Raw genomic sequence first — 24,975 nt, 5'->3', positions numbered from 1 at the left:
TGTATGAAACAGGTCATTGAGACTGTCTTCACTGGACTCAGTTTATCACTCTGAACTCAGATTCATAACTGGTAACAGTTACTTCACCCATCATAATGTTTTATATGAGGTGGGATCGGCACCTTTATCTGTGAGAGCAGACATGCCACGACACCTCAGCACTTTATTAGAGTGGTCACATAGTAATTATTCTACTCGTTCAAATGACTGTTTAATGCTCAGTGTTCCCCAGACAAATACTGATTTTGGAAAAGCTGCTTTTAGTTTTTCTGCTGAAACATCTTACAGTGTACAGAACATTAAAATGCATCACAGTTGTTTTTTGTTTTTAACCACTGCACTTTTGCATACTAAAATTGTATACACTACATAGCGTTTAATAATATTAGATATTTTTTAGAAGTGAGTATTTATTTTAAAGTTTTGTATGTTTCCTGTGGATAATTACAAATGCGCTTTTATGTTATGTGTGGTTAGCTGTGAATGAACCACAGTAACAAGTGTAATTTCCTGTGAAGGATAAATATCTATCTTTCCATCTACTTACTATAGGCCATTTTAAAACTATGATACTCTGCTTTTGAATGTAACTGTTTTTAATGGTGTATGACCTGTTGTTGTTTGTTCTTTCTTTGCTTTTTCTGTGCTCGTGACATCAATGACTGCTCGAGATTTAAATAACATTTGAATAAAAGAATCAAAGGGTAAGTTTTTAAAATCTACCACTAATTTAAGTTGGATGGAGGCTCATGTGTTTTCCCAAGTCTCTATGGGAGGCTTTAGGGAAAATATTAATAGCTTCAGGGAACAAAAACACACAAAACGAAGTCACGCCCCTCTGATAAATAAAGAACAGTCCCCAATGTAGAGACAGTAAAAGTCATTACTGCCCGCTTTGACTCAGATTATTACAGGTTAATTGTTAGACTTTAAGCAAGCTATGTTATCCCAATCATACTTGCATACGTCTCCCAAAATAACATTTTTATTGCAGCACCTTTAGGTGTAACATGATATTTTAGCATGAACCATCCCCACCAGCCGCGGCGCTGTGCGGATCCAGCTCCGCGGCTGCTTTGGGATCTCGTCGTCGGGTTCAACTCCACCGAGGTGTCCATTGAAAGTCGGAAGTTGGTTCTGATAGTTTGCGGACTTGACAAAATGGCAGACGACAACAGTTATGAGTCGATGCTGTGTGTGAAGCCCGAGGTCCATGTTTATCGGATCCCGCCGCGGGCCTCGAACCGCGGATATCGGTAAGCTGAGCTCAGCGAGCAGTAACGGCTGTAACTGACGGGTCTAACTGACGGCGAGACAAGTGTCCGTCACCAAGCTAATTCAGCCGGATACATCCATTATCGGACAACGAGTTTTTTGGGCTGACTGTGCCTTTATTTCCGCACAGAGTGGACTCGACGGTGAAAGCTCAGCCAGTCTCTGCTCACGATTAAGATAAACAGAGAATAATTAGCGTGCTAGCGGCTAGCTGAGCTAATGACGTTAGCATAATTTCCAAACACTCGCTGTTCACTGAAATCGGGACACCATCATCCAGACTTTGTCAACAAACAATTCCCTGACTACGAGTTAAACTTAGTCCTGCTGTTGTTTAAAAAGTCATATTTACTTGTGAAAGATACAACAAATTACGGAATTGCTGCTTTGCTTTTTTTTTTTAGCACGTATATGTGAAAATGGCAGGGTTCGTGTCCGATAATGGACGCATGTGCTCAGAGTTTGTGCTAGCTGTTACTTAGCTGGGTGTCCATGAAGAGTCAGTGAATTGGAGTTTGCGTGATGATTAATTAAAAGATAAATGCATGGGATATAGTTACGCTGTAGCTAGTTCAGAGCACCATGTGCAGACAAAACTATGGAAATAAAGTTGTGGAAATATGATCTAACGTTAGCCAGACTTCCTTGGCTGTGTTGAGAGCACTTCACTCCTTATCAGGAGGAGTGTCATTAAAATGTGACAGGCCGACTGCAGCAATATGGACACTTTGTTATTGCTTATAGTCATAAGCAACCTGTTGCGCGTCTTTCTACATGAAGAAACTACAATGAAAGTTCATTCTTTAATCTTGGAAACAGTAGATGGAAAAAAAAACTTCACTCAATGTCTTCTTATGCTCTATTTCTGGAGCTTTCGACTGATTCACACAGGTTTTCCTTCATGGATTGGATTTGCAGAAAGAAAAAATATATATACAGGATAGTATCGCGATATTTTGTGTGGCACTATTGTATTAACACATGGACGTTAAGTAGTGTTTTTTTATTTTAATTTTATTACATTATTTAGGCCGTTAGTATTGCAAATGCAAATCAAGAAGTAAGTACTGTACTAGAATAATAAAATCACTTGCATTGTCAGTTCATTGGATTTATTTTGCTGTAATAATTGATGTGAGATGAGACTGAAAACTTTATCTTATTAGATAAAAACAGATGTTGACAAAATTTTTCCTTAATTTGCAGCTAAAAAAAAGAAAAAGATTGCAGTGTATCGCAATATATGTTATTGCAATACTCGGCATATCCCAGGACATTTAAAATCTCAATAATATTGTAGGGACCTAAGTATAGCAATAATATCATATCTGGGTCCCTGTGGTGAGTCCCACCCCGAGTTGAAAGCCCCTGAATAAGTTACCAAGTCAGCTTTAAGTATGTTTTTTCTCTTGTCATATTTCTTTTCATTTCAGTATAAATTCCAAAATGTTTCTGTTTAATATTATAGAAATATATGGGTATATTTCATCTCTTTATTTTGGATTTACATATTTTTAGGATTTTTTAAAATTTATTTAAATAGCCAAGAAACTTTCTTTCAGCTCAGGGCCTTATGATATCTTTAAAGATTTACTATGCAGGATTTAACTTTCAAAAATTAAAAAAAAACAAAAAAAACAAAAACAGAGACACATACAGAAGTAATCTGTGAGACTCTGCCTGCTGCCTGTCTGGGACGTTTATGGGCGGGTATCTCACAGTGCTCAGGTGAGGTCAGGGCTTCATAAAAAGGAAGCAACCAGGTGCCGGACTGTAAGCAGTGGGTGCTGAAAGAACAAAAATAAAGCAAGGAGAAACTGCAAATGAGAATCTAGGCTTGGCTTGTGCTTTCACTCTCGCTGGTTGACAAACAGTAACCAAAACTCCTGCATAATAGACTTTAAAGCATCCTCGAGTGTCATATTGAAGTCATATTTATAATTAGTCCATTTTACTTTGAATCCTGTTGAGATGTATTGAAAGAAGCCAATGTGTAATTGTTAGTAATATTCATTGAAGAGGTTTTTGTTTTTACAGATAAGCACTACTTTCTACAGTCGTTTTGTCAGTCCATTAGTATATTTCTTTCCTTCAGTGGCAGCAGAACAAAAGAGATAACATTTAACATGAATGTCTCATTTTACTCTTCCTGAAAACCTTTAGTTTCACTTCCTCCTGCTTTGAAAAGCTGCAGCTGCCCGTGTAAAAACCTTGGTCAAGGAAGCTGCTTTCGTACTCAAATGTGTGTTTCCTGTTTTTTTTTTTTTGTTTGTTTTTTTAGCGCTGCTGATTGGAAGCTGGATGAACCCGCATGGAGCGGTAGGATGAAAATCACTGCTAAAGGCAAGATGGCCTTCATAAAGTTAGAGGACAAAAACACAGGTAAACAAACCGGCATCTCCTTGCAGATAAATGTGATGTGTGCACAAAAATTCACATGAATTTCTCTGTGTGTTTCTTAACTGACGTCACCAGGAGAAATTGATTTCCAGTTAACTCTTTTATGCAACCTTTTACCTCTGAACGCAGTTGTGCAATATAAGAAGAGCTGACTCATTTAAGTGAGTCTCTTCACTTTCTTAACAGAGCATTAGTAAAGGACTGGCTGGACAAAGTGGACCGTCAGTTCCTTATTTTGAACTTTTCAGCGGACCTAACAACTCCTCGCCAGTGTAGCTGTGACACAGAGTCAGACTGCCTCATCGCTGTCTGCTCTATTCACAAGCACTGAATAAAGGTTTTGTTGTAGTAAGTTAATAAAATAATAATATAGTTAGTTTTGTTAGTGTTACATGGATCAGATGTGTTCACACTTAGGTGGCACAGTATATTGGTTCAAAAACACGCGGTCCACAGCACGAGGGAAACTGGCTGCTGTGGTATTTTTACTCCAACACAACGATTACCTGCAACACAGAAAATAACCCCAAGACATATTTGATGTAAATTTGTTCTTTGCAGGAGAGTTGTTTGCCCAAGCTCCAGTCGAACAGTATCCCGGGTGTGTAGTCGAAGCAGTCACAGACTCCAGCAGGTACTTTGTGATCCGGATAGAAGATGGCAATGGTAAGACACGTTCATCAACTTTTTGAACATTAGAAGAACAGAAAAAAAGAGAGCAAGTGAATATACTGTACTAAATACATCTTAAATTATATCTCACCTATATGTAAGATACGTGAGTTGTATAAACAAAAGCAAATCTGCTTAAATCTAAATTTAGAAATGTGTTTTATTTGAAATTATTAACAAAACACGTGACCAACCTACCCAACTTGGCTTTCCACTTAAAGTGATTTTTTTTTTCAATTTTTTCTGTCTAAGATAATCAGCATTCAGCCTTTACCTGAACAAAGACAAGCTTATGTCTGTTTTTACATTTGAAACTGTATCTCTTTTATTTGTAATTCTCTTTTTATTGGTTTATGTGAACATACAAAAACAAAATACACAACCAAAACGAACAAAAAGACCTTTTAGTCATGTAAAAAGGAAAAATACATAAATCAGCAGATAAATAAATAAATAAGAAATAAAATAGAATTAACAAATAAAAGGTGGGAAGAAAAGAACAAGAGGAGCAATTAAATAAAGAAAAATTATAACATAAGATAAGGGTAGAAAATAATTATAGAGGCAAAAAAACAAGTTCTGTAGACGATGTTATTGGATCAAAGAATAAAGAGACATTGGGTGTCTAATAGTTACAGTGTGTTTCTGATACCTGAAACATACACTATCACTATTTATTTTTGGTTTTATGTTGTTGCTTTAAAACTGTTTAAAAAAATGGAAAAAATGGTTTACTCTGTAAAATTACCTAAATGAAGTTGACTGTATAGTAGCTTTTGCAAAGAGAAACCAAATAAACAAAATGTCAAAAAATAAATAAAAGAGAGATTTCTTTACATAAAGGTGCCATATATTGCAATATAAAGCATTTATCGAGTCTTTAAATGTAACATAATCCAAAAAAGTCTAAATGGTATCAGATCACTCAGTCGTTACAGGCCGCTGCTCTTCTTTACTGTACGCATCTTACTGCAGGAATGAGTATGTTTTATGTGTTATCATATGATGCATAAGTAACCCTAATGTGCTTTTGTCTTTGCTTTTATAAAGGGCGTCACGCTTTCATCGGTCTGGGTTTCGCTGATCGCGGAGACTCATTTGACTTCAACGTAGCTTTACAAGACCATTTTAAGTAAGTTAGCTTCTCTTATGTTTCCTCATTATCTGATCTGTGCTTACATACATTATAATACCTGTGTTCTCGTGCTACTGCAATGACCCAGTGTGACTCTATCCAACATTATTTTAGTGATAATTGTGCTCTATTTCTAAAGATGGGTGAAGCAAGAAGGTGAAATCGCAAAACAGGAAGCTTCTCAGAGCGCAGCACCGAAGCTGGACCTGAGCTTCAAAGAGGGCCAGACGATCAAGATCAGCATTGGGGTAAATTATACCTGAACCTGTTTAAAAAATAACAAACTTAACAATGACAGATTTTATGAAGAAAAGAGCCAATAATTAAAGGATAAAGATGACAAAAATTCTGTCATGACAGAACATCAAGAAGAAGGATGCAGGTGCTGCCAAACCCAGCAGGGCCATGGGCGGCGGTCTGCTGCCTCCTCCACCGGGTGCGAAGGCTGGAGGTGTCATTCCGCCTCCTGTGGGACCGCAGACCGCCCCAGCTGTACAGACAAACACTGGTGATCACCGTGCTATTATATCAAATTATAGTTTTTAACCCCTCAACACCTGGATTGACATCAGTTTTCTTTCGCTGCATTCAGCTGCCTTTAAACATTTAAACTTATGAAACCTGAGGAATTTTGTTTCTTTGTTTTGTTTTTTAATACATTGGGGATAATGTATCCCCAAGCATCTTGGCAAAAAAGTCCTGCAAATTGGGAAAAAAAAAGGAAAAGGTGACAAGAAAATGACTTAAAATAGCTGGAGGGGGTAGGGGGTATTAGATATTATAAAAAAAATGGGAAAAATGTCCCAAAAAAAGTATTTTATTAATCATATATTTATATGTCTAGAATTATGTTACAGAAAGAAAACAGTCTTTTTTTTTTTAGCACTTTCTTATGGTCATTTTTTTGTTTTCGTCTGTTACTTTTTTCATTGTTTATTTTAAGGTAATTTTCTTATAACTTATAAATTATTTCTTGCTAAGTTTTTTTGGGCCATTTCCTTTTAGTTTCTCATCGCCTTCTTCCCGTGTTTCTGAAAGAAACTAAGTCAATATGCTCAGGTTTCAAAGGGTTAAACACTTTCAGATGATTTAAACAATATTCATGATTTCCATTATCATGTTTCTTCATTTCCAGCCACTCTTTTAGACTTTGGCTCCTCCGTCCCTGCAGCCCAGCCCAGCTCCGACTTGTGGGGGGATTTCACATCTGCAGGCTCCAAGTAAGTTTTTTCACAAAGACCTCACCTGCAGTTCTGTCCGTGTATTAATCCATCCTGTCCATCTGACACGTTTGTGTTTGTTCACCGTGATTGTTTTTAAATTCTTTCACACTCATCATCATCGCTTTCATCGTGCACCCTTTCACCCCCACTCTCGTCCACAGCTCCAGTAAAGATGCTGTCAAATCAGGATGGGTGCAGTTTAGTTGAGTGGTGAGGAAACGTGCACACACTCAGGTTCCATACATTCCACGGACAGGACGATTGTGGCAAAAAGAAACTAAAACAGAGAAACCGTTAGCAAACTTGACTGGCTCATTTGTTCTGGCTGCACTTGTTCACATAGCCCGCTGACCAACACACTCTGGAGGAACAAATGGTAAACATGTACATATTTGTTTTTACAATCAGATTATTTTCTCACACTCTGCCGTGAAGTGGGATCTTTCTTTGATTTTTAGAAGTCAGGTGACCCTTAAACCGTCATCGTTGGAGTCTCCTGAAGACAAGTGAGCATGTTGATGGTTAAAGGGAAAGTTTGTTGTTACACTAACCAGATGAAAACGTCTACCCGTTGCCTCGAATCAAATGTTCCCGATTTAGTTTGTAGTTTCTCTTCCTCGTCACTGTTATTCTGTCCAGAATCACATTTGATTGTGTTCCTCGTCTTCACAACAGTTGTCTCATTACACCAGCACCACTCATCTCAAGGTTGTTTTTTACCATTTTTGGGAAGTTAGTTTACCCACTGAAGTATCCATGTTTCATTTAGCTTTAAAACAGTATGTGTGTGGGTTTTGATTTCTGTCAAGTAATTTTTGTTTTAGGAGATTTTGCAATATATATTGATATTTGATGATTAGTTTTACATTAAACCCTTTAAATCGTTATAAAAATGCCCAGGTTTTTTTAATCATGGTGTTTTTGGGAGGGAGGGGGGGGTCATGATGGCCATTTTGTCTGTCATTTAAAGTTTGAACATGTTTTTTTTTTCATGTTTGTCTTTGTGTACGCCCTTCATATGTCTTTGCCTTGTGTGTCGTTGCTTTTAAAAAATGTGCCTTTTACCAAATAGAATTTTTCCTCAACCTTGTCGCTAATTTGCATCGAGTATTTGATTAAGTGCCTTTCTGAAAAAGATCTAAAATGTAAACCTATGTCTTCTTGTAAATAAACAGTGTATTTCATTGACTCTTGTTTTGAGTTTTTCTCCACATTTCTCTTCACAGTTGCAGTGAGTTCTCAGACATCAGAGTTTTGGACCAATTTGAAGCGTGTGGTAATGCATATAGTTGTTTTAAACCTCCTCCTCAACATAATCTAACAGGATTAAAATAGAATATATCTTTATTGTCCACTCAGGAAATTTGTCTTCAGTCCACCAGACAAAGGTGTCAACATAATAAAAAAAACAGTCTTTTATTTGTCAGTGCTTCAGGCTGTTTGAATGTTTAGGAAGGAGGTGCACTTGTTAAGGAACAGTGACACACATATGTTGTGAAAAATGACAAAAAGACTCAAAAATTATGATTTGTAACGGTGTTTTCACTTTGCATCACTCATATTAGATTGTTGATTATTGAGCAATATTTCAAATTCATCAATAGTAACACTATCATAGGATCCTCTGGTTCTTCTGACTGGAATGTTTTTACAGAAATCAGGAACTAAAATAGCTTTTAGTCACAGTTAAACAGACCAGATGTAATGATTGTTTTATCATCAAAGACTATCTTCAGCTGTTTTAATTGAGGAAAAGAAATAAACCACTATTTTTTGTCAAAATAAATTATGAGAACAACTGAAAATTTTTGATCATGATTTAAGTTTTTGAATACTTATAGACAACACCAGATCTCAACTAAATAAATCTGGCAGTTAAGAATTATAATGTGATTTGGTGCATATAATTACAGAAATTCCAAGTTATTCAAAATTCAAAGAAAATATATCTAATTTACAAAAAAAAGTTATAATGGAAATACACAATGACCTTTCCCAGGAATGAAAAAGTTGTAAAATTATTTTTTTAAAAATAAAATCAAATAAAAATAATTAAAACAATTTGGAAAAGTCATAAAATGCTTTGTGTGATTAAATCAGTTGTTATAGTACTCTTCAATGGATAACCTCTGACTTAATATAACAAACATAAACCAGGTCTTTGATATTGAAAGGTTGATATTCAGTTTTCACACAATAATTAAAAATTTGAATAAAATATGCCATAAAGTTCTGTACCTGTATTAAATGTGAATGGTCATTTCATTTTATTATGGGGTCCTTGAAAAGTCATGGAGTTTTGTTTTTTTTTAAAAGTTTTTTAGGCCTATTTGGTATCATCTTTATTTGCTTAGGCTCGGATAATTTTTGGAATCATCCTCTGTCCTTTATATGAAAAAAAAAACCCAACAGTTTATTGATGGCTTTTACTCAAACTGTGTTATCAGAGATGAGCGCATGCTGACAGCAGGGCTCCACGCACTCACACAGAGCTGTAAACAGACCACAGCCTGCAGCTGAACTGGAAGTCCCTCCCCGGAAAAAGCATGGAGGAGATGTGGAGGAAGGCGACTGTGCAGCTGATGGTAAATTTGTAACCGCTGTGGCTGAGGTTTGTTTCTGCCTCCTGTAACGTTACAGCCCGCTCAGAGGAATGGAGGGACGGCAGGATAAAACACATCACACCGAGCTGTCGAGGTGAGAGTATCATTCAAACAGGGAAGCGGAGGTTTGTGCCGCGTGCAACACAACTAACACAGTGCGGCTGAATATCGATACACGAAGCTTTTAATGTGCAGGAGGTTGTTTCCATAGCAGCGTGTCGAGATCTCAGTCTCTGCTGCTGCCAAACTGTTCGTGTTTAATCCGTTTCATTATGGATGCTGCACACTTTAACGTTTAACTCTTCGCCCTCCTCTTCCTCCCGCCTCCAACTCCTCTCAGAGAGTTTTGAAAACTTGGGCGTGTCTTTTGGATGCATTTTCTTGTTGTGTGATATGATAAAGATCATGATATTTTTGTGGGTCTGTACCAAATGTGGTGTACAAAGTATGAAAGGACAAAACCAGAAGGGGAAGCAGTTGAGGACCTGGTTGATTGGTCAGTAGTTCATTTGTGCATCAGCTGGTTGTAAACATAAAGGGGCTGTTTGAAGCAAGCTGGAGGGAGGAGTCACGAGTGCTGCACTCAGGTGTGATGTGCTCTGCAGAGATCAACAGGTGTGTGTGTGTGTGTGTGTGTGTAATCGTCAGATGCAGAGGGCACATCTCCCTCACTGTGAAATCAGTGCCAGTCATCTACTAACAGACCAGCTGGGGGCGCCACAGATGGTAATCACTTAAATCTGAGTAAACTAAAAAAACTGCAATTTTAGGATAAAATCCATGCAGCCTTCAATTAGACATATGAAACATGCAGCCAGAGTTAATCAATTCTTTTGTGATCATGTGAGCAGTTACTGAATTGTGGACAATTTGCAAAATATGTTTGCTATATAAACCTACTTTGAGTCTTGACAAATGACAACATTTGACACACAATGGGGATAAAACATATAAAGAGTAGGCCTCTACATGTGAGGGTGTGGTACTACAAACCCATACTGGCTACCATGAAAACTACACCCAGAAAACATATTAATGGTAAAATACATGTAGGAGCCAAAATGTGAATGACAGTTACTAGAGGGTTAGTGGGGTCTGATATTTTCTGTTGACCGTGATCACAACCCGTGTAACATCTCACCAGTTCCTTTTTTTGGTTGTTTTGTCATTATGCAATAAACCAGCTAAAATCAACACCCGTATTCAGCATGGATTTGTCATCAACGTGTCCTACAGAGCCCACTTAAGCCTCTTGGCGGCTTTCCTTTGTTCGTATAGTCGCTACAATACAAGCAATCAAAACATCTATACATTAGGATGCTAAAAATGCAAAATCTCACAGTATTAGTAAAGGGTTAAAAAATACAAGTGCAAATGATCATTTTGAACATGTGAACACCAGTATATAGAGGTATCATTTTTGATCCAAATAAGATGTTTTTGACAGCAGAGCTTAAACTTTAATCTTGTCATTCATCCATAAATGTTGTCGGCTGGGGTCCACACAAGTGTAAAAGAAAAGGGTTTTGTGTGTGTGTGTGTGTGTCTGTGTGTGTGTGTGGCTGGGGGGGTCTGTCATTGACACAATGACCCTCTTGTCTGTAACTATGACAATCCAAACACAAAGTAGCGCAGTGTCGACCCCCTCATGTTTAATGCTTGTGCCATAGTCTTACATTTATAAGTCTGCAGACTCCTTTTGTAATGCGGTCTGTGGATAGCGCAGTTTTATATGAGTTTATTAGATTTAAACGTGTTTTTTCACGTCTTGTGACAACTGTGGGACTGCTATGTTTTTAACATGCCAAATGGTAGATGTTAAAAATTATATTTTAGTATTTGGGTAAGTAGTAGTAACAAACAAGTTTTTTCACTATTGATTACTTTACTTTCTTAATTGCTTGTTTGCTCTCAGATATAAAACAAAAGTGAAAAATGCCTGTCACACTTTCATAAACCCATGGCCAAAGATATTCTTTTTTTATATACTAAAGACAACGCTGCATTTGAGTATGATTCAGAGAGTTTCTGCATCGTATTTTGTCAGCTTTATGAGCTTCCGCCCAAAGTTCGTAAGAACAATGTTAATGTTTTTATATGCAACCCAAACTCAAACCAAACCAGTCTTCTCTGTGATGAGAGGCCATCACCTAACATTAACCTAGTTTACCATCCAGGCAAAGCGAGCCACTGCCCCAGGACCTCAGACCCTTAGGGGCCCATATAGGTTGTGGTTATTATTTTGTATTTTGAAGAATCAATTGATGCAAATTAAAATAAAAATCCTATTTTAACACCTTTCATGTTTCACTCATAGTGTACATTCTTAAACGTGCAAACACTCTTTTGTTGGCCACTTGGGGACAGTGGAAACAAGCTGAGAACACAACATTATCATATCAGCAACTTTTTTAAAAATGTCAAACTTGTTAGCAAACAGTTGCTTATTACACATCATTTCAGGACAACGCTATCATTTATCTGGAGTCGGATTTCTGGGCACCTGATGAATTCCCATATTCACTCCCTTTTAGTTAGTTGTTTGGTTTCCACCAGCTGCTGAGGGAAATATGTCGTTTACCAGGTAGTCTCTAACTGTGTCTGTTGTGTAATGCTGAGCAGGTAGTGTGCAGTAGGTTTTTAGAGCTTTTCTCTGAAAACAACTGCCTGCTGCGTCTGAAAACAATAATATGAGAGCGGTGAGGGCAAACTAAGTTACAGGTTATATAGAGCTGAAACTCACTTTAAAGCTCCGTAAAGCCGAGTGGAGCTGCAGAGTCTAGGATAATTCTGTGTAGATCATCACAAAAATCACATTGCCAAGTCAGATAATATTATTAGAACAAAAAACAACTTGCACATCTATTTCTAAACAGGTGCACAGGAGAGGGATGAACCTTATTCTTCTGCAGGTTGGACAGTGTGTGGGAGTTTGTCTGCAAATTGGGTCATAAATTGACATTATAAATATATATATATAACAGCCCACTGTGCATCTGTTGACTCTCTCAGGGGAATTGGCATCATAATAAGCAACTCTCTGGTAGGGGTTGACCGATAAAGGTTTTTCAGGGCCCATACTGATTATAAGCAGTTAATGAGACCAAAAACCAATATTTGGAACCAATATGCATTTACAATAAAAATGAAAATCTTAAACTTTGTTTAAATGCCTTTAGCAAATGTTTAATCAAAACGGAGACTTTCAAAATCATTCAGCAAGTTCCCAGCAACTTTTTTTTTATAAAGTCAAGTGAAAATTTAATTTGGAAAATTTTATAAATAAAAAATAGCTCTTTGAGGTTTTACAAAGTAAAAGTTCCTCCCATGCTGGCACTTTCTTTGCACTTTTTAATGAATTTTATCTGCGATCATTAAAATAAAACACACATACAGATAATCTGCAAAATGCCAAATACCATCCGTCGTCCCCTATAACGTGGTGCAAAGTTAAAATGACTTTGCAACTTTAAACTAATTGCAGATTGAAAACAGCGTCATCAGTTATGAACAATATGATCTTTGTACGGAATTGGCCTATGACCTCCCCTGCTTTAAATTTTATTTTAAAAAAACTACATTTTCTTCTTGCAACATAAAAAAGATATATGTTAAGGTTGTTTTCCCTGCAGGATGTCTTACGGGGCTATTAAAGTTTTACTTTAGCTTCTGTTTGTGGCGCAGTTAAACAGCAGTGGTCAGGAGGGTTGGGTGAATGCGAGCAGAGAGAGTGGAGGAGGTGGAGGAGGAGGAGGAGGAGGAGGAGGTGGTGGAGGAGGGTGTGAATCTTAAACCCTGTTAATCCTGCTGTCCTCAATCTGTGCCTGCCTGTACCGGAGGAGGAGGCGTCAGGACGGGTCACACACTCTGCTCCTCTGCGGCCAAACTTTGTCGGCTCCGTCAAACTCATAACCTCCTCCAGGCTGTGAACTTTTTCTCTTTTTTTTTATCGCACCTGCTGCAAATCAAAAGACGACACATCACTTTGTGAGGACGTCGCGTTAATTCGGAGTTAATCCTGTTCACCGGAGGATTTTAATATCTGCTGCGATGAGCGCTGCGGAAAACACAGACACCGACTCCAACAAACTGGAGTCTGTGATACAGGTGAGGTGCGCCGGGCTCTCCTCCACCCTGCACCGCTTTTTTCAACATACACTGTGTGACCAGTGAGTCTGCTGCTTTATGTGTGTTCTCATTACGCAGCAGTTTTCATGTGGTGGCACCACCTGGTCTTTGTGGCACTTTACAAAAACATCATCATCCTCATGTTTCAGTTTGTCATTGCTTTTATATGGAGCTACACTGTATCACTTGCGGGGTCATTTTTTTTTTGTCTCTTTCTTAATGTCTCAAAATATGAAGCATCAAATGTGTGTGTTTTGCTCACCAGAGGCTGGAGGAGAGTGTATTGTCAGAGGAGAAGAGGCTGACTGTCCGGGGCCCCTCACCAGATGCCCCCCCTACATGTCTACCAGCACGAGTACGAGAGATTGTCACAAAGAACCTCAACGATAGCTGTGAGTGCTCCCCCGCCATCACATCAAATGTATGATTTGACTCTTTCCTCTGCCTGATTATTGTCCCTGTCTGTCCTTTCTCTCAGCAGCCGGGGCCATGTCCTCGGTCATGTCCCTCCAGGAGGAGAACCGGGTGCTGCGGGGAGAGCTGGCGAGGCTGGAGGACCTGCTGGCGCACAGCAGAGCTGACAGAGACGAGCTCGCCATCAAGTACGCTGCAATCAGTGAGAGGGTAAGACAACAGGACGACAACTACTGACACTGACAGAAAGGTAAAGGTGGGCAGAACAAGTTGAGAAGTGGATAAGAGATGACTGAAAATGACAGCGAATAACCTCCCAGTCAAGTGTAATGGTTTCTGCACACGGCTGACCTTCATCTCTTTGCAAACGTAAAAACACTTCACAAATCCTCAAGTTTACATATACACCTAATGGGAATGCTAAGGCTCTTTCCTGTTTTCCCAGTTTCTTTGTCTGAGATTTTCGGGTTTCCCAGGTGATGGGGGCTGGAATGAACTGAAGTGGAATGTTGCCATGGCGTCTGTCACCCAGGGCGACTGTAAACAGGGGCTCAGAGGAGGTGTAAGGGTGGGTGGGCGCCACACATCTAATTTCGGGTTGAGTGTGTCTGCATCCAGAAACGAGACAACTCAGATGTTTTCTTTCAGCGCAGTAAGGTTCATTATAACTGTATCAAACTGTTTTAATGAGTCACTGTTAAACAATATTAATGACTGTAAACTAAAATTCAACAGTCCAACAGGCTGTGGAGACGACTGCTCTTCATCCTGCTGTGTTTGTGACGTCCCACATTCAGAAACCTGTAGAAAGTCCTTTGCAACAGGTTTTGATGACAAAGCTTTTAGGAATGAATGAAAAACAAAAATAAATTCTTACTAATTTTCTCTGTCAAGAACCGCAAAAGGAACAGGCGAAAGCCTTATTTTTGCCTATTTTATATCAACAAAAGGAAAACCCAGAGCAATACACAGCAATACCAAAGAAAGAAAATTAATTTTAAACACCCCACAATACTCTAAATCATAATCCTCAATTATTTTACACTTGAATTATTTTACATTATAATCTGTAATCATTTCAATCATTTTTTTTTTTTAAAACTCAAGAGAGAGCAAGACAGTTTCAACTCAGCACTGAGTCCATTCCACAATTTGACTCCCAAAAATGAAATACGTCTGTATTTTACATTGTTTTTTTTTACTTTACATGTTTCAAAAATGAACAACCCTATTAAATTATAATATCCTTCTCTTAAGTCATCTACCCCCCCCCCCCCAAAAAAAAACAAATCAATATCACTTCAAGTGTAACCTACAATTACAGTATTTTTATTGCTTTACCAGAAAGTAATTTCCCCAAAAATGAAGCTATATTGTTGTCTGTAAAGCCAGACTCCGTGTAGAGAAACTGATTTTCCATTGCTGAACACAGGAGCTGCTTTTCTGCCGCTACCTCAGTCGGTAAGATTGTGTTATTTTGGGACTGAAGTGTTTAAAAGGTTTAGTTCAGATTCACCAAAGTCCTTCATTCACACAAACTAATGAACCGATCGAGGCAGCGGTAGAGCAACAGCTTCCATGTTCAGCAAACTAAAATTGCTGTTTTTGTCAGTGGAGTTTGGTGGTTTTGACGAGAACATAAACGGGAAACTGAAGCTTTTAACGACTTCCCTGCAGAAATGGGCTCTCTGATTGAAAGGTGAGGTGGTAAAGATTCTTATATAGAATAGCATATATTACATACACATTAGATAGCACACACTTAAACTAATATTGATTTTTTTTTTAATGTGGCTAAAATGCATTTTGTTGCTGACCCCATCAACAGCAGTGCATTGCTTAGCCTCTGTGTCAGACTCAAGCCTCCTCCAAACAGAGGAATTATTGACTTGAATCTAGTCTATGTCTGACTATAAAGAAGAACCCCATAAAAACCCACTTTCATTCCTTTGAAATAAGTCGTTGGTCACACTGAGATGTTACAACTCATTCTGCTGTAGGAATCACAAATGTTTGTTTAGTTGCCACTTGTTATTCCTGTAACCATAATCAGAGGTTCAGTTTGCATAAAAAAGCAAAATATGGGAGATAAAGAGTGATTATGAGTGCAGTGAAATGACAATCCTGGAAACAGAACAGTATGAAGCGTGAATCTGTACGTACTGTCTTCTGCGTAATTCATTCTTAAGGTCAGGAACAAACTTTCAGCCTCAGAAGTATGTTTGGATTTACAGTTTGTGTCGAAGGATTCACAGCATGGCTTTGCAGATCTGTGAAATAAACATCACCCCTTTTAATTAAACCCACAGCTGGAGCAGGCGCTACGTTTCGAGACAGGCGACGGCGACCATGATTCACCAGAGTCACGCAGCCTGGCGCAGCATAACGTGGACCTGCGCCGGCGCCTGGATGAGGAGCAGGCGGCCTACAAGCGCAAACTCACTGCGTACCAGGAGGGTCAGCAGAGGCAGGCGCAGCTCGTGCAGAAGTTGCAGGCCAAGGTCTGATTGATTGACTCTGACTTTAGTTAAGACGCAGTCGTCACGGATGTTCCAGCTCAGTAACATATTTTGGCTTCTTCAGGTGCTTCAGTACAAAAAGAGGTGTGGAGATCTGGAGCAGATGGTGCAGGAGCGGACCTCAGAGGTGGAGAAACACAGGCTGAGCGTGAGTGGCGTTTATGGATTTTGACTCCTGGACAGACGACATTAACTTTTCACAAATAGCACTCAAACATATCGACTGTCTGCTCTTTCAGAGTGAATCGTCAAATGGTCGCCATCAAGACGAAGCAAACAGCAACCTGGAGGACACTTTAATCCGTCTGGAGGAAGAACAGCAGAGGTGACTGATCTCATGTCTCCTGGGCCAGTGTGCATCAAACACCTCAGACTATCACGTTGTTTTCGCCTCACTTGCTCCGTCATCATAATTTGTTTTTCCCTCGTGTGTTTTCAGGAGCAGCAGTTTGTCTGCGGTGAACGCCATGCTGAGGGAGCAGCTGGAGCAGGCCGGTTTGGCCAATGAGGCCCTCAGCCAGGACATCCGCAAGCTCTCTGCTGATTGGACGAAGGCCAGGGAGGAACTGGAGCAAAAGGAGTCTGACTGGAGGAGAGAAGAGGAGGTGAAAGAGGGATGCTTACAAAACATTAAAACATTTTAAGTAATGGAAAACGTTAAGATGATTTCTGTTATTTTCCCATTCAGTCTTTCCACAGTTACTTCAGTACCGAGCACAGCCGACTGCTGACGCTGTGGCGCCAAGTGGTCGGGTTTCGGAGGCACGTCTGTGAACTGAAGAGCTCCACTGAAAGGTCAACAAAGTGTAAACTGTTTGTCACATTTCCTGTGCTCTTGTTTGAATCTCCGATTGCACAAACATTTTCCCTCCGTGTCGTTCTCTCTTCTTCAGGGACTTGTCAGATATGCGTAACGAGCTGGCTCGGGCGTCCCACTCTGCTCAGGTGTCTTGTGCAAGTCTGTCGGCCACCCTGCACACCCGGGAGGGAGGAGCAGCTCTGGCCCTGGAGCGGGAGAAAGCTCTGAGGGTTCAGCTGGAGCAGCAGCTGAGAGAACGAGTGTCGGAGATGATGAATCTTCAAACCAGAACAGACGCGGAGAGAAGTGAGCTCAACGTCAGGTCGGTGGCTGCGCTCAGCTCTCTCACAGGAGGGGCCGGGTCAGATCTCTGAACTGTAGTCAGTCACTCAACACAAATTACATTCCACTTATTAGTACCATAATGCATTGGACTGCAAAACATGTAATGTAATCTGAAAACTGTTGTATTATTTCAGAATCAATCAATGGAAATATTGCACCTTTTACTTAGAAAACAGACTTTTTCAACATCTAAAAGCTTGATCATTATTTAATGTTATCACATGAATATATGTCTTTCTAATACAAATTAAATACATTTTGCAAAGAGCTTTAGTTATCATAAATCATTTTTATAATTTTGCTATTTTTTAATATGAAATTGCCAAATTTTAAAGACATGGTCAAAATTGTAATCAAGTAATCCCTGACAATGTGAATATAATCTTTTTACACATTTTTTTTCTAAAGTATTCTGAACTAATTACTTATTTTGTAATCTCATTACATATAATCCTTAGCTGCAGGTTTGTTTTTAATGAACAACATTTGTATGAAGGCCTTTGTGTGTGTGTGTGTGTGTGTGTGTGTGTGTGTGTGTGTGTGTGTGTGTGTGTGTGCGTGCGTGCGTGCGTGTGTGTGTGTGTTTTGACTTTCAGGTTGTCAGATTCAGTGCGAGAGGCGGAGAGACTTAAGAGCCACATTGAAGACAGAGACAGAGAAGTTGTCGTACTGATGAGGAGGCTTGAAGTGAGCAGATTTTTTTTCTTCTTCTGGTAAAAAATTAAGGACATATCATTGAGCCACACTGTTGCACTGGCAGACACGTTCCTCCATTTTCCTGATCGGGTCCTGAACTGCAGACTGAGGATGGGGTATTATAAGATTTTATTGCAGGCTGCGATAACAAACACTCACAGCAAGATGATTATGGTGAATTTCCTTTATTTTGTTATTTTTTAATACTGTGTCCAACAGCACACAAAGAATCTACTGGGAAACCAACAATTAAACCTCATACCAACCTCAAAAAATACAAAATATCTTCATTTAAGCAAAGACATATTTCACATCAAGCATATGATTCAATTTAAAACAGTTGAACAGTTTTGTGAGATTGTTTATTTTTCACTAAAAAGAATGTTCTCTATGAAAAAGATGTGTCCTCTCTGTGATTCAATAGAAATGTTTGTTTCTCAACAAAATGTTAAGTGATTCCAGTCTGTTTTAGGGCCAATTTTAGAGTTTTTAGCATATTTGGTTGATTAGCAGGATGATATCATGAGTTACTGTTACTTCAGACAGGATAATCCTGACATGACATTTTCATCTCATCCCATGCTTATAAATAATACACCATCCTGCTTTTGGAAGCACGCACTATTTTTTCAAATGTGTATCATTCCTCAGCTGAAAGTAGACCCCCAAAAACTCAATATTTACTCCTATTTGAGCATCATTTGCCAGAAAAAACAGTGCCCAACTGTTTTAGCCTCATTTAAACACGACACTATATATTTTTTAAGGATATCGCATGTCTTCAGTAGGAGTTCATTGGCTTGTGGTATAGAGTCAGAAATACTGAGCAAAGGATTAATTAATATTATAACTATGCATTCTTGATTTAGTTTTTTTCACGGATGCATTGACAATGAGGAAAATAAAGAAAAATGTCGTTTTTTAGTGGGCAGTTTCATGATTCCTCCTCCTCCAGGTGACTGAGCTATCTGTCCTTCATTTTGTTTTCCTCCAGGAGCAGAGTGGCAACGATGAGACTGACATGCAGGTGATGAGGTCTCACACTGAGACGCTGTTAGACGCCCTGCGGGACATCGCTCAGGTAAACCGCTGCACAAATGCACACGGTTTTATACCTCTAAGATGGGAGTGTTTCATTTTGAATTTATTTCGCAGACGGTGTTGTCCGATGGCGAGTCGTCATCAGAGGCAGACCAGGACAACTCTGGCGGTCCGCTCCTGGCATTGATCTGTGGCTCCTCCCCTCACCGCTCCTCCTCTCCTCGCAGGTCCTCCTCCCCCTCTAGGTCCTCCTCCTCGCTGGCTCCTCTGTCTGAGGCAGCGCTGTCAGCTCTGCGCTCTGCAGTCACAAACAAGACGCTCCAGCTGCAGGTGACATGTCTTTTCATTCATTTCATCGTAGTGAATGTTTCGGGGAGGACACACATTGAGGATGTTGTGCTTTAGTGTTTGTTTACGGACATTTTACACGCTACAATAATGCTGATTTTGTAATAACTGTGTTTTTCATACTAATATATTAACAGGTTATATCATGCACATAGTGAAAGGATTTTGACATAAATGTTTAGTTATTGTTGACAATAATTACAGACAGAGATGAGATTATACCCATTATTTCCAGACCACAATTTAAACTGGAACCAGTTAGTCACAACATTACTGTAGCCCTCTAGGCTCCCACAGCCACAATGAGAGCAGCTGTGTGCTCATTAGCAGAGCGTAAAGGGGCAGTTAACTGAAATAATGGCTGATGGTTTTTAGTTTTGTTTGCCCAGATAATGTCTATGAGATTTCTGTCTCCATCCGTATACAGAGGCAGTGGACAGAATTTCATTTTTGCTGCTTGGAGAACAATAATTTAAAATGTGTTTCTGTTTGTCTTGATAACCCACAGACGTCATTTTAATAGAACTGTTTAAAAAAAACCCCAAAGAATTAAGATTTTTTTCAGTGATGGATATTTGACAATCTGGAAAATCTGCATGGATAGACACTGAATGTCTGACTTATTGTCAATGATACGCAGCCTGCATTGGCCTACCAAACACCATAAAATTAAACAAGCCAGGACAAGAGTCCAGCATGCATAGTTTTAGACAACATTAAGAAAAAATAAAATGTTTCCTGGCATTTGCGACAAAATGTGCAAACACATCAAAATTAAATACCAATTCTAGCTTTTGGTGATCTTAGCACCAGAATATGTCAAGGCTTAGTCAAGCCATTTCACGGGACATTAACTGTCTTAAGTCATCATAGTTTGTACAGTCTGAAAGAAAATGGGATTGCTATTAGAGGAAAGTGACCTGACTTGTGATGTGTTTGCAGGATGTTCGAGGGCGTCTGCTCTCGGCGCATACCTCGGTTCAACAGTTGCGCAAGCAGCTTTCGGAGACTGATATAGCCAAAAAAGATGCAGAACAGCGAAATCAAGCTCTGCAGAGAGAGAGAGACGCTGCTCAGAGAGAGAGGGAGACCACACAGAGAGAAAAGGAGCGTCTAAAGCAGGAGAGAGAGACGCTGGCCAGGTTTGCAGACACTTATATCACCTTTTTACCGTCTGCTACTAATCCTAATCCTTGCAATACTACTCTTATAACACACTGTTCTTCTTCACGTAATGACCCCCGCAGTGAGAAGGTGAGCCTGGAGAAGACAGTGCAGGCAACACAGAGCGCCAACCAGATCCTGCAGATGGACTGTGAGAAGCTTCAGCTGACTGTGGCGTCCACGCAGCGAGAGCGAGATCACGAGAGGGAGGAGAAGGAGGCCGCCGTTCAAGAGAGAGACCGGGCGAAGGCAGAGACTCAGAGGATGTAAGTAAGCTAATTGATCGTGACGAATTGAGTGCGATGAGGGCACTAATCCTCAAAGTCGCGTGCAGCCAACACACAGTGCATGTGCCCACAGGAAGCCATTCAGAAGATCTGTTAACTTCTTATACAGAGAGATCTTCTTCAGTTACAAACCCCTCCTGACCTCCTTAACCAGCACTGTCCCAGACAGACATGATACAAACTGTAAAGCTGTGGTTCCCAACTGGTCAAGCCCAAAGGTCAAGATTGCTCTTCAGTCATTAGTTCAAGGTCCGCACATAAGATAAATGACCACATATTTGATTTTAATTCATAAAATGTAAACAACAAAGTCTTCGAAAAGCTCTGCTGTCAAAAAGATCTTATTTGGATCAAGAATGATCCCTCTGTGAGCTTTCTTTTTTTTTTTTTAACCTTATACGGATTTTGAATTTTTAGCAACTAACTTTATTTATGTTTTGATTGCTTGTATTTTACTATTCACATGCTTTCTAGGTTTTCATATAAGCCAGTATAGGTTTCTCCCGCACCCTCACATGTACTTTTTACATGTTTTATCCCTGTGCTTTGTATTATGTGAAACAAATAAACTAAACTAAACAGTGACTTAGAACACCAAGAAATAAAACATATTGCAATAATGAACCGAATTGGCACTTCCAAATAAAAGCTCTGTGACAGAAATTCACTGATCTTCAAATAAAGTGTGTTTCTGACTAACTCAGCACTTTCTTGAGTCACTTGCGGGCCATTCAGGATGGACCCGCGACACACTTTTGGATCGTGACCCACCAGTTGAGAACCACTTATATAAAACACAATTCCAGAGTGGCCCGACACCTTCACAGTATTAAATCCATATCTAACATATGAGACAAGCCAGGTGACTCAGTTTACTGAGCCATTGTACAACACATTGTCCATTTATTTTGTAGCTTTATAATGCTTTCCATAAATTCTCCTAACACTGTATTTCACCTTTTACTGGGCCCTTTGTTCTCTGTGCTGCTCAGAAAAGTACCTACCATAAATCCCCTGCACTTGTGTGATAAGTTTTACACACACAGATCCAGTCATTGTTAGCCCTAAAATACATATTGTTTTTCTGCAGACAAAAGCAGTTGGAACAGAGTGAGAGTCGGGGCTCGGCGCAGCGTGGAGAGCTGTCTGCGGTGAGGGAGACTCACCAGCAGGGGGAGGTTGAGCGACAGCTGCTCGAGGGAGAAAAGGCCCAGCTCTCTGAGGCGCTGGCTCGGGTGAGAAAAAGTCAACATGTACTCAACTTTTTGTTGAGTGATGTTTTGTGTTTTTGTGTTGTTTGTGACCTTTGTTTGACCCTCATTTCATCCTCCAGAGTGAGGGCAGTAACGCAGAGCTCTCCATGCTGGTCAACAAGCTGCAGTCTGAAGATGCAGCTCTCAGGGACTCTCTGGCGAAGATGGGAAGCATGAATGAGGGTCTGGCGCAGGACAAAACTAACCTCAACAACTACATTCTCCAGGTAAGGTCTCCTCCGAATGTCTTTGTCCTCTTAAATGAGTAACTAACCCCTCAAACCACTTATTTTCAGTTGAAAAGCAATATACAGCATATAAAGTATTAAAATTCTACATATTGTGTATAAATATGCGCAGTGACTGTCCTCCAAAAGCTGAAACCTGCTATTTCAGTTTTGGTATTGGTTGACCCATGTTGCGGGAGCCTGCTTTCATCACTAGCTGAGCCCCCTACCGCCGCCCACTTACCAAACGACTACTTTGTATGTGCAGGGGGAAGGGAGGAGCTGTGGATCGAGAGGCAGCACGGTTTTGTGACTGAATGTGTTATCATGTGTTTACACTGAATGCGATCCGAGGGTTTTGGGCAGCAAGTTTACATACTAAGTCTATGCAAAGATGCAAATAGACGTGAATTCATGCTGGGCAGTGCAATGGACGTGATGGGCGTGATGGACATGTTGCAAAAACTCTTTGCATCCATCACCCAAGATGAAAATTCGGCGTGACGCTGTGTAGCGATAGCGTATCAGTGTTAAGATCAAGTTTAGATTCTCCTGACATTACTGAGATCCAGAAATCAAGGATAAACTAAGTTGCTGTCTGTGGATACACATGTGGATACACACGTATAATGCGCTGTGACAGTCTGATTAATAATAAAGAGTGTGCATCTTGGTTCACTCTGCTTCAAAGCACAGCCTGTGTGTGTTTACAACCAGGTATCTGTTGTATTTCACTGCAAACCACGTTAGCTGCCTCAGTTCAGTGTGAACACCGTATTAACTGCCCTTCCCAACCCTGCCCATTCTGGAGACTTTTTTTCACATTTCAGGGAGGAGAGGGTTTAGTTACTCTTTAGAGCAGCGACATTAAACTTGTTTTGCACGGGGGCCACTTATGCAAAATGATAGGAGGCCAGGGACTGGTTAATAAACAAACAGCCCAAACCTTTGTCAGGGGTTCAGGGTATCCTGAGCTCTATTTCGATGCTTTTTATTCACTTTTCATTCACTCTGACACCTTATTTACATTCAAAGTACAAAAAATTCACCTGGCACCCGAACCTGCAGGCTGTAAGTTGAGTATCACTGTCTGAAAAGGTTCAGTATGCTAAAATTAAACTAGTTCATACAACGTGTTTAACCACATTCTGTTGACTAAAATGTTTTTACGTTTGACCACACTCAGAGGTGGAGCAAAGGCCTGCAGTCATAGATCCCCTTTGGCTGTATAACACTACACACTTTTCTGTCTCCATCTAGCCATCTTTTGCATGTCTTATTGTCTCAATGCAACATATAAACAGGGAAAAGGGCACATTCATGATGCTACCCTTAGTTACATACACAAACTGACAAAAGCAATTTTATGAAGAATGAAAACATAGAGCGAAAGAGAGGTGAATTACTGTGAATGCCTCAGCTTCCTGTGCAAGTCTCACCCTTCACTTTGTCTCTCAGCTGGAGGAGGAGAAGGCCCTGCTGCAGGCTCAGAAACGAGAGGCGGAGCAAGAGAAGTTGACCATCCGAGATGAGCTGGTCCGGTTGGAGCAGGACCGTCTTGAGCTGGACTCAGCCCGCATCACGCTGCACCAGTCGCTGCAGGAAGCCGAGCTAAGCCGGGTGGGGATGGAGGCAGAGCTCCAGAGTCTCAGGGCTGAGAGATTTAAGCTGCAGGAGAAAGTCACCCAGGTACATACCAGATTATATGACATCATCATTAAAGGTTAAGTCCAGCCTAAAAACACTGAAGCGAAAGCTGTGGGTGACGCACTAAGTATGTCAGTGGTGTGATCTCATTCTTATGCAACTACAGTGTGGCTTTCTAGATGTTAATTTGGCTAAAACTGGAATGAAAACATTTTTTATTCCTTTGTTTGTTCCTTGTCACTAACTTTGTTTTCTTTTGTCGTCAGCTCTGTGGCGAGGTGACCTCTCTGGGATCAGAGCTCAGTCTTGCCAGAGGAGAGGGTCAGAGGAACGAGGTGGCTTTAGAGGAGGCCGGCCGCGGACGGGCAGAACTGGCCAGAGACAAAGCAGCACTGGTGGTCCAGCTGACGGCGTCTGAGAGAGAAAACACCGTCCTGTCAGAGGAGCTGGCTGCTTTCAGGTGAGTGTTGTAGTTTGATAATGCCTGCACTCGCTGGATAGTGTCTGTCATAAAGCACTGAGATTTATTACAAATCTCAAAGCCCTTACTCACCACCACACTCTGTAATGCTTGACTTGGATGAGATTAGATTTAACCATAGGAACATTATTAATTTTGAAGCTATTCTTGGTCTTGTACCTTTTTACCTACTGATTTACTGTGCATCCTATAAAAAGTATGGGATGTAGTTCTCAGTGTAGTGTATTCTCTGATTGGAAATGCTCGGGGCGTGTCAGCAGGAGGAGCAGAGGTCACACCCAATCGTGGGACTATACTAATGATGCTTGTTGTTTTTAT

At 40.1% G+C, this 24,975-nt stretch overlaps 2 protein-coding genes across 4 annotated transcripts in view; both read left to right on the top strand.

Annotated features, from left to right (window-relative positions):
* Positions 1 to 1,057: 1,057 nt before the first annotated feature.
* On the top strand, positions 1,058 to 7,893 carry necap2 (NECAP endocytosis associated 2). Its single transcript, XM_042495429.2, has 8 exons — positions 1,058 to 1,256; positions 3,557 to 3,657; positions 4,237 to 4,341; positions 5,398 to 5,479; positions 5,622 to 5,730; positions 5,843 to 5,990; positions 6,618 to 6,702; positions 6,867 to 7,893. The coding sequence occupies exons 1-8, from the start codon at positions 1,162 to 1,164 to the stop codon at positions 6,910 to 6,912; spliced, it is 771 nt and encodes a 256-aa protein (XP_042351363.2). The 5' UTR covers positions 1,058 to 1,161; the 3' UTR covers positions 6,913 to 7,893.
* Positions 7,894 to 9,230: 1,337 nt separating this feature from the next.
* Positions 9,231 to 24,975, top strand: part of crocc (ciliary rootlet coiled-coil, rootletin) — a 32,270-nt gene continuing 16,525 nt past the window's right edge. Inside the window, exons 1-18 of one of the 3 annotated variants that reach the window (XM_088088109.1) lie at positions 9,231 to 9,402; positions 13,702 to 13,828; positions 13,918 to 14,060; positions 16,160 to 16,351; positions 16,434 to 16,517; positions 16,609 to 16,694; positions 16,809 to 16,974; positions 17,058 to 17,164; positions 17,263 to 17,490; positions 18,110 to 18,200; positions 19,204 to 19,290; positions 19,365 to 19,580; positions 20,541 to 20,740; positions 20,846 to 21,028; positions 22,140 to 22,284; positions 22,383 to 22,529; positions 23,988 to 24,218; positions 24,443 to 24,636. In XM_088088109.1, the coding sequence (XP_087944235.1) occupies positions 13,926 to 14,060; positions 16,160 to 16,351; positions 16,434 to 16,517; positions 16,609 to 16,694; positions 16,809 to 16,974; positions 17,058 to 17,164; positions 17,263 to 17,490; positions 18,110 to 18,200; positions 19,204 to 19,290; positions 19,365 to 19,580; positions 20,541 to 20,740; positions 20,846 to 21,028; positions 22,140 to 22,284; positions 22,383 to 22,529; positions 23,988 to 24,218; positions 24,443 to 24,636 (2,492 nt within the window). In that variant the 5' untranslated portion in view covers positions 9,231 to 9,402; positions 13,702 to 13,828; positions 13,918 to 13,925. Of the gene's footprint in view, positions 9,403 to 13,116; positions 13,416 to 13,701; positions 13,829 to 13,914; positions 14,061 to 16,159; positions 16,352 to 16,433; positions 16,518 to 16,608; positions 16,695 to 16,808; positions 16,975 to 17,057; positions 17,165 to 17,262; positions 17,491 to 18,109; positions 18,201 to 19,203; positions 19,291 to 19,364; positions 19,581 to 20,540; positions 20,741 to 20,845; positions 21,029 to 22,139; positions 22,285 to 22,382; positions 22,530 to 23,987; positions 24,219 to 24,442; positions 24,637 to 24,975 lie in introns of those variants that run through there. The other 2 variants (XM_042504751.2, XM_042504734.2) reach the window with 2 other exon arrangements.

This window comes from Plectropomus leopardus, chromosome 2 (assembly GCF_026936395.1).
Source record: "Plectropomus leopardus strain MGB_pleo_1.0 chromosome 2, ASM2693639v1, whole genome shotgun sequence".
Taxonomy (NCBI): domain Eukaryota; kingdom Metazoa; phylum Chordata; class Actinopteri; order Perciformes; family Serranidae; genus Plectropomus; species Plectropomus leopardus.
Note: the sequence above shows the minus strand (reverse complement) of the source record. Positions and strands in the feature narration are given on the sequence as shown.

Excerpts from the sequence above, each read along its gene's own strand:
- necap2 (XM_042495429.2), top strand. The coding sequence starts at position 1,162 with ATGGCAGACGACAACAGTTATGAGTCGATGCTGTGTGTGAAGCCCGAG. Across the intron at positions 4,342-5,397 it reads CCGGATAGAAGATGGCAATG|GGCGTCACGCTTTCATCGGT; the intron begins GTAAGACACGTT and ends GCTTTTATAAAG. Across the intron at positions 5,991-6,617 it reads AGCTGTACAGACAAACACTG|CCACTCTTTTAGACTTTGGC; the intron begins GTGATCACCGTG and ends CTTCATTTCCAG.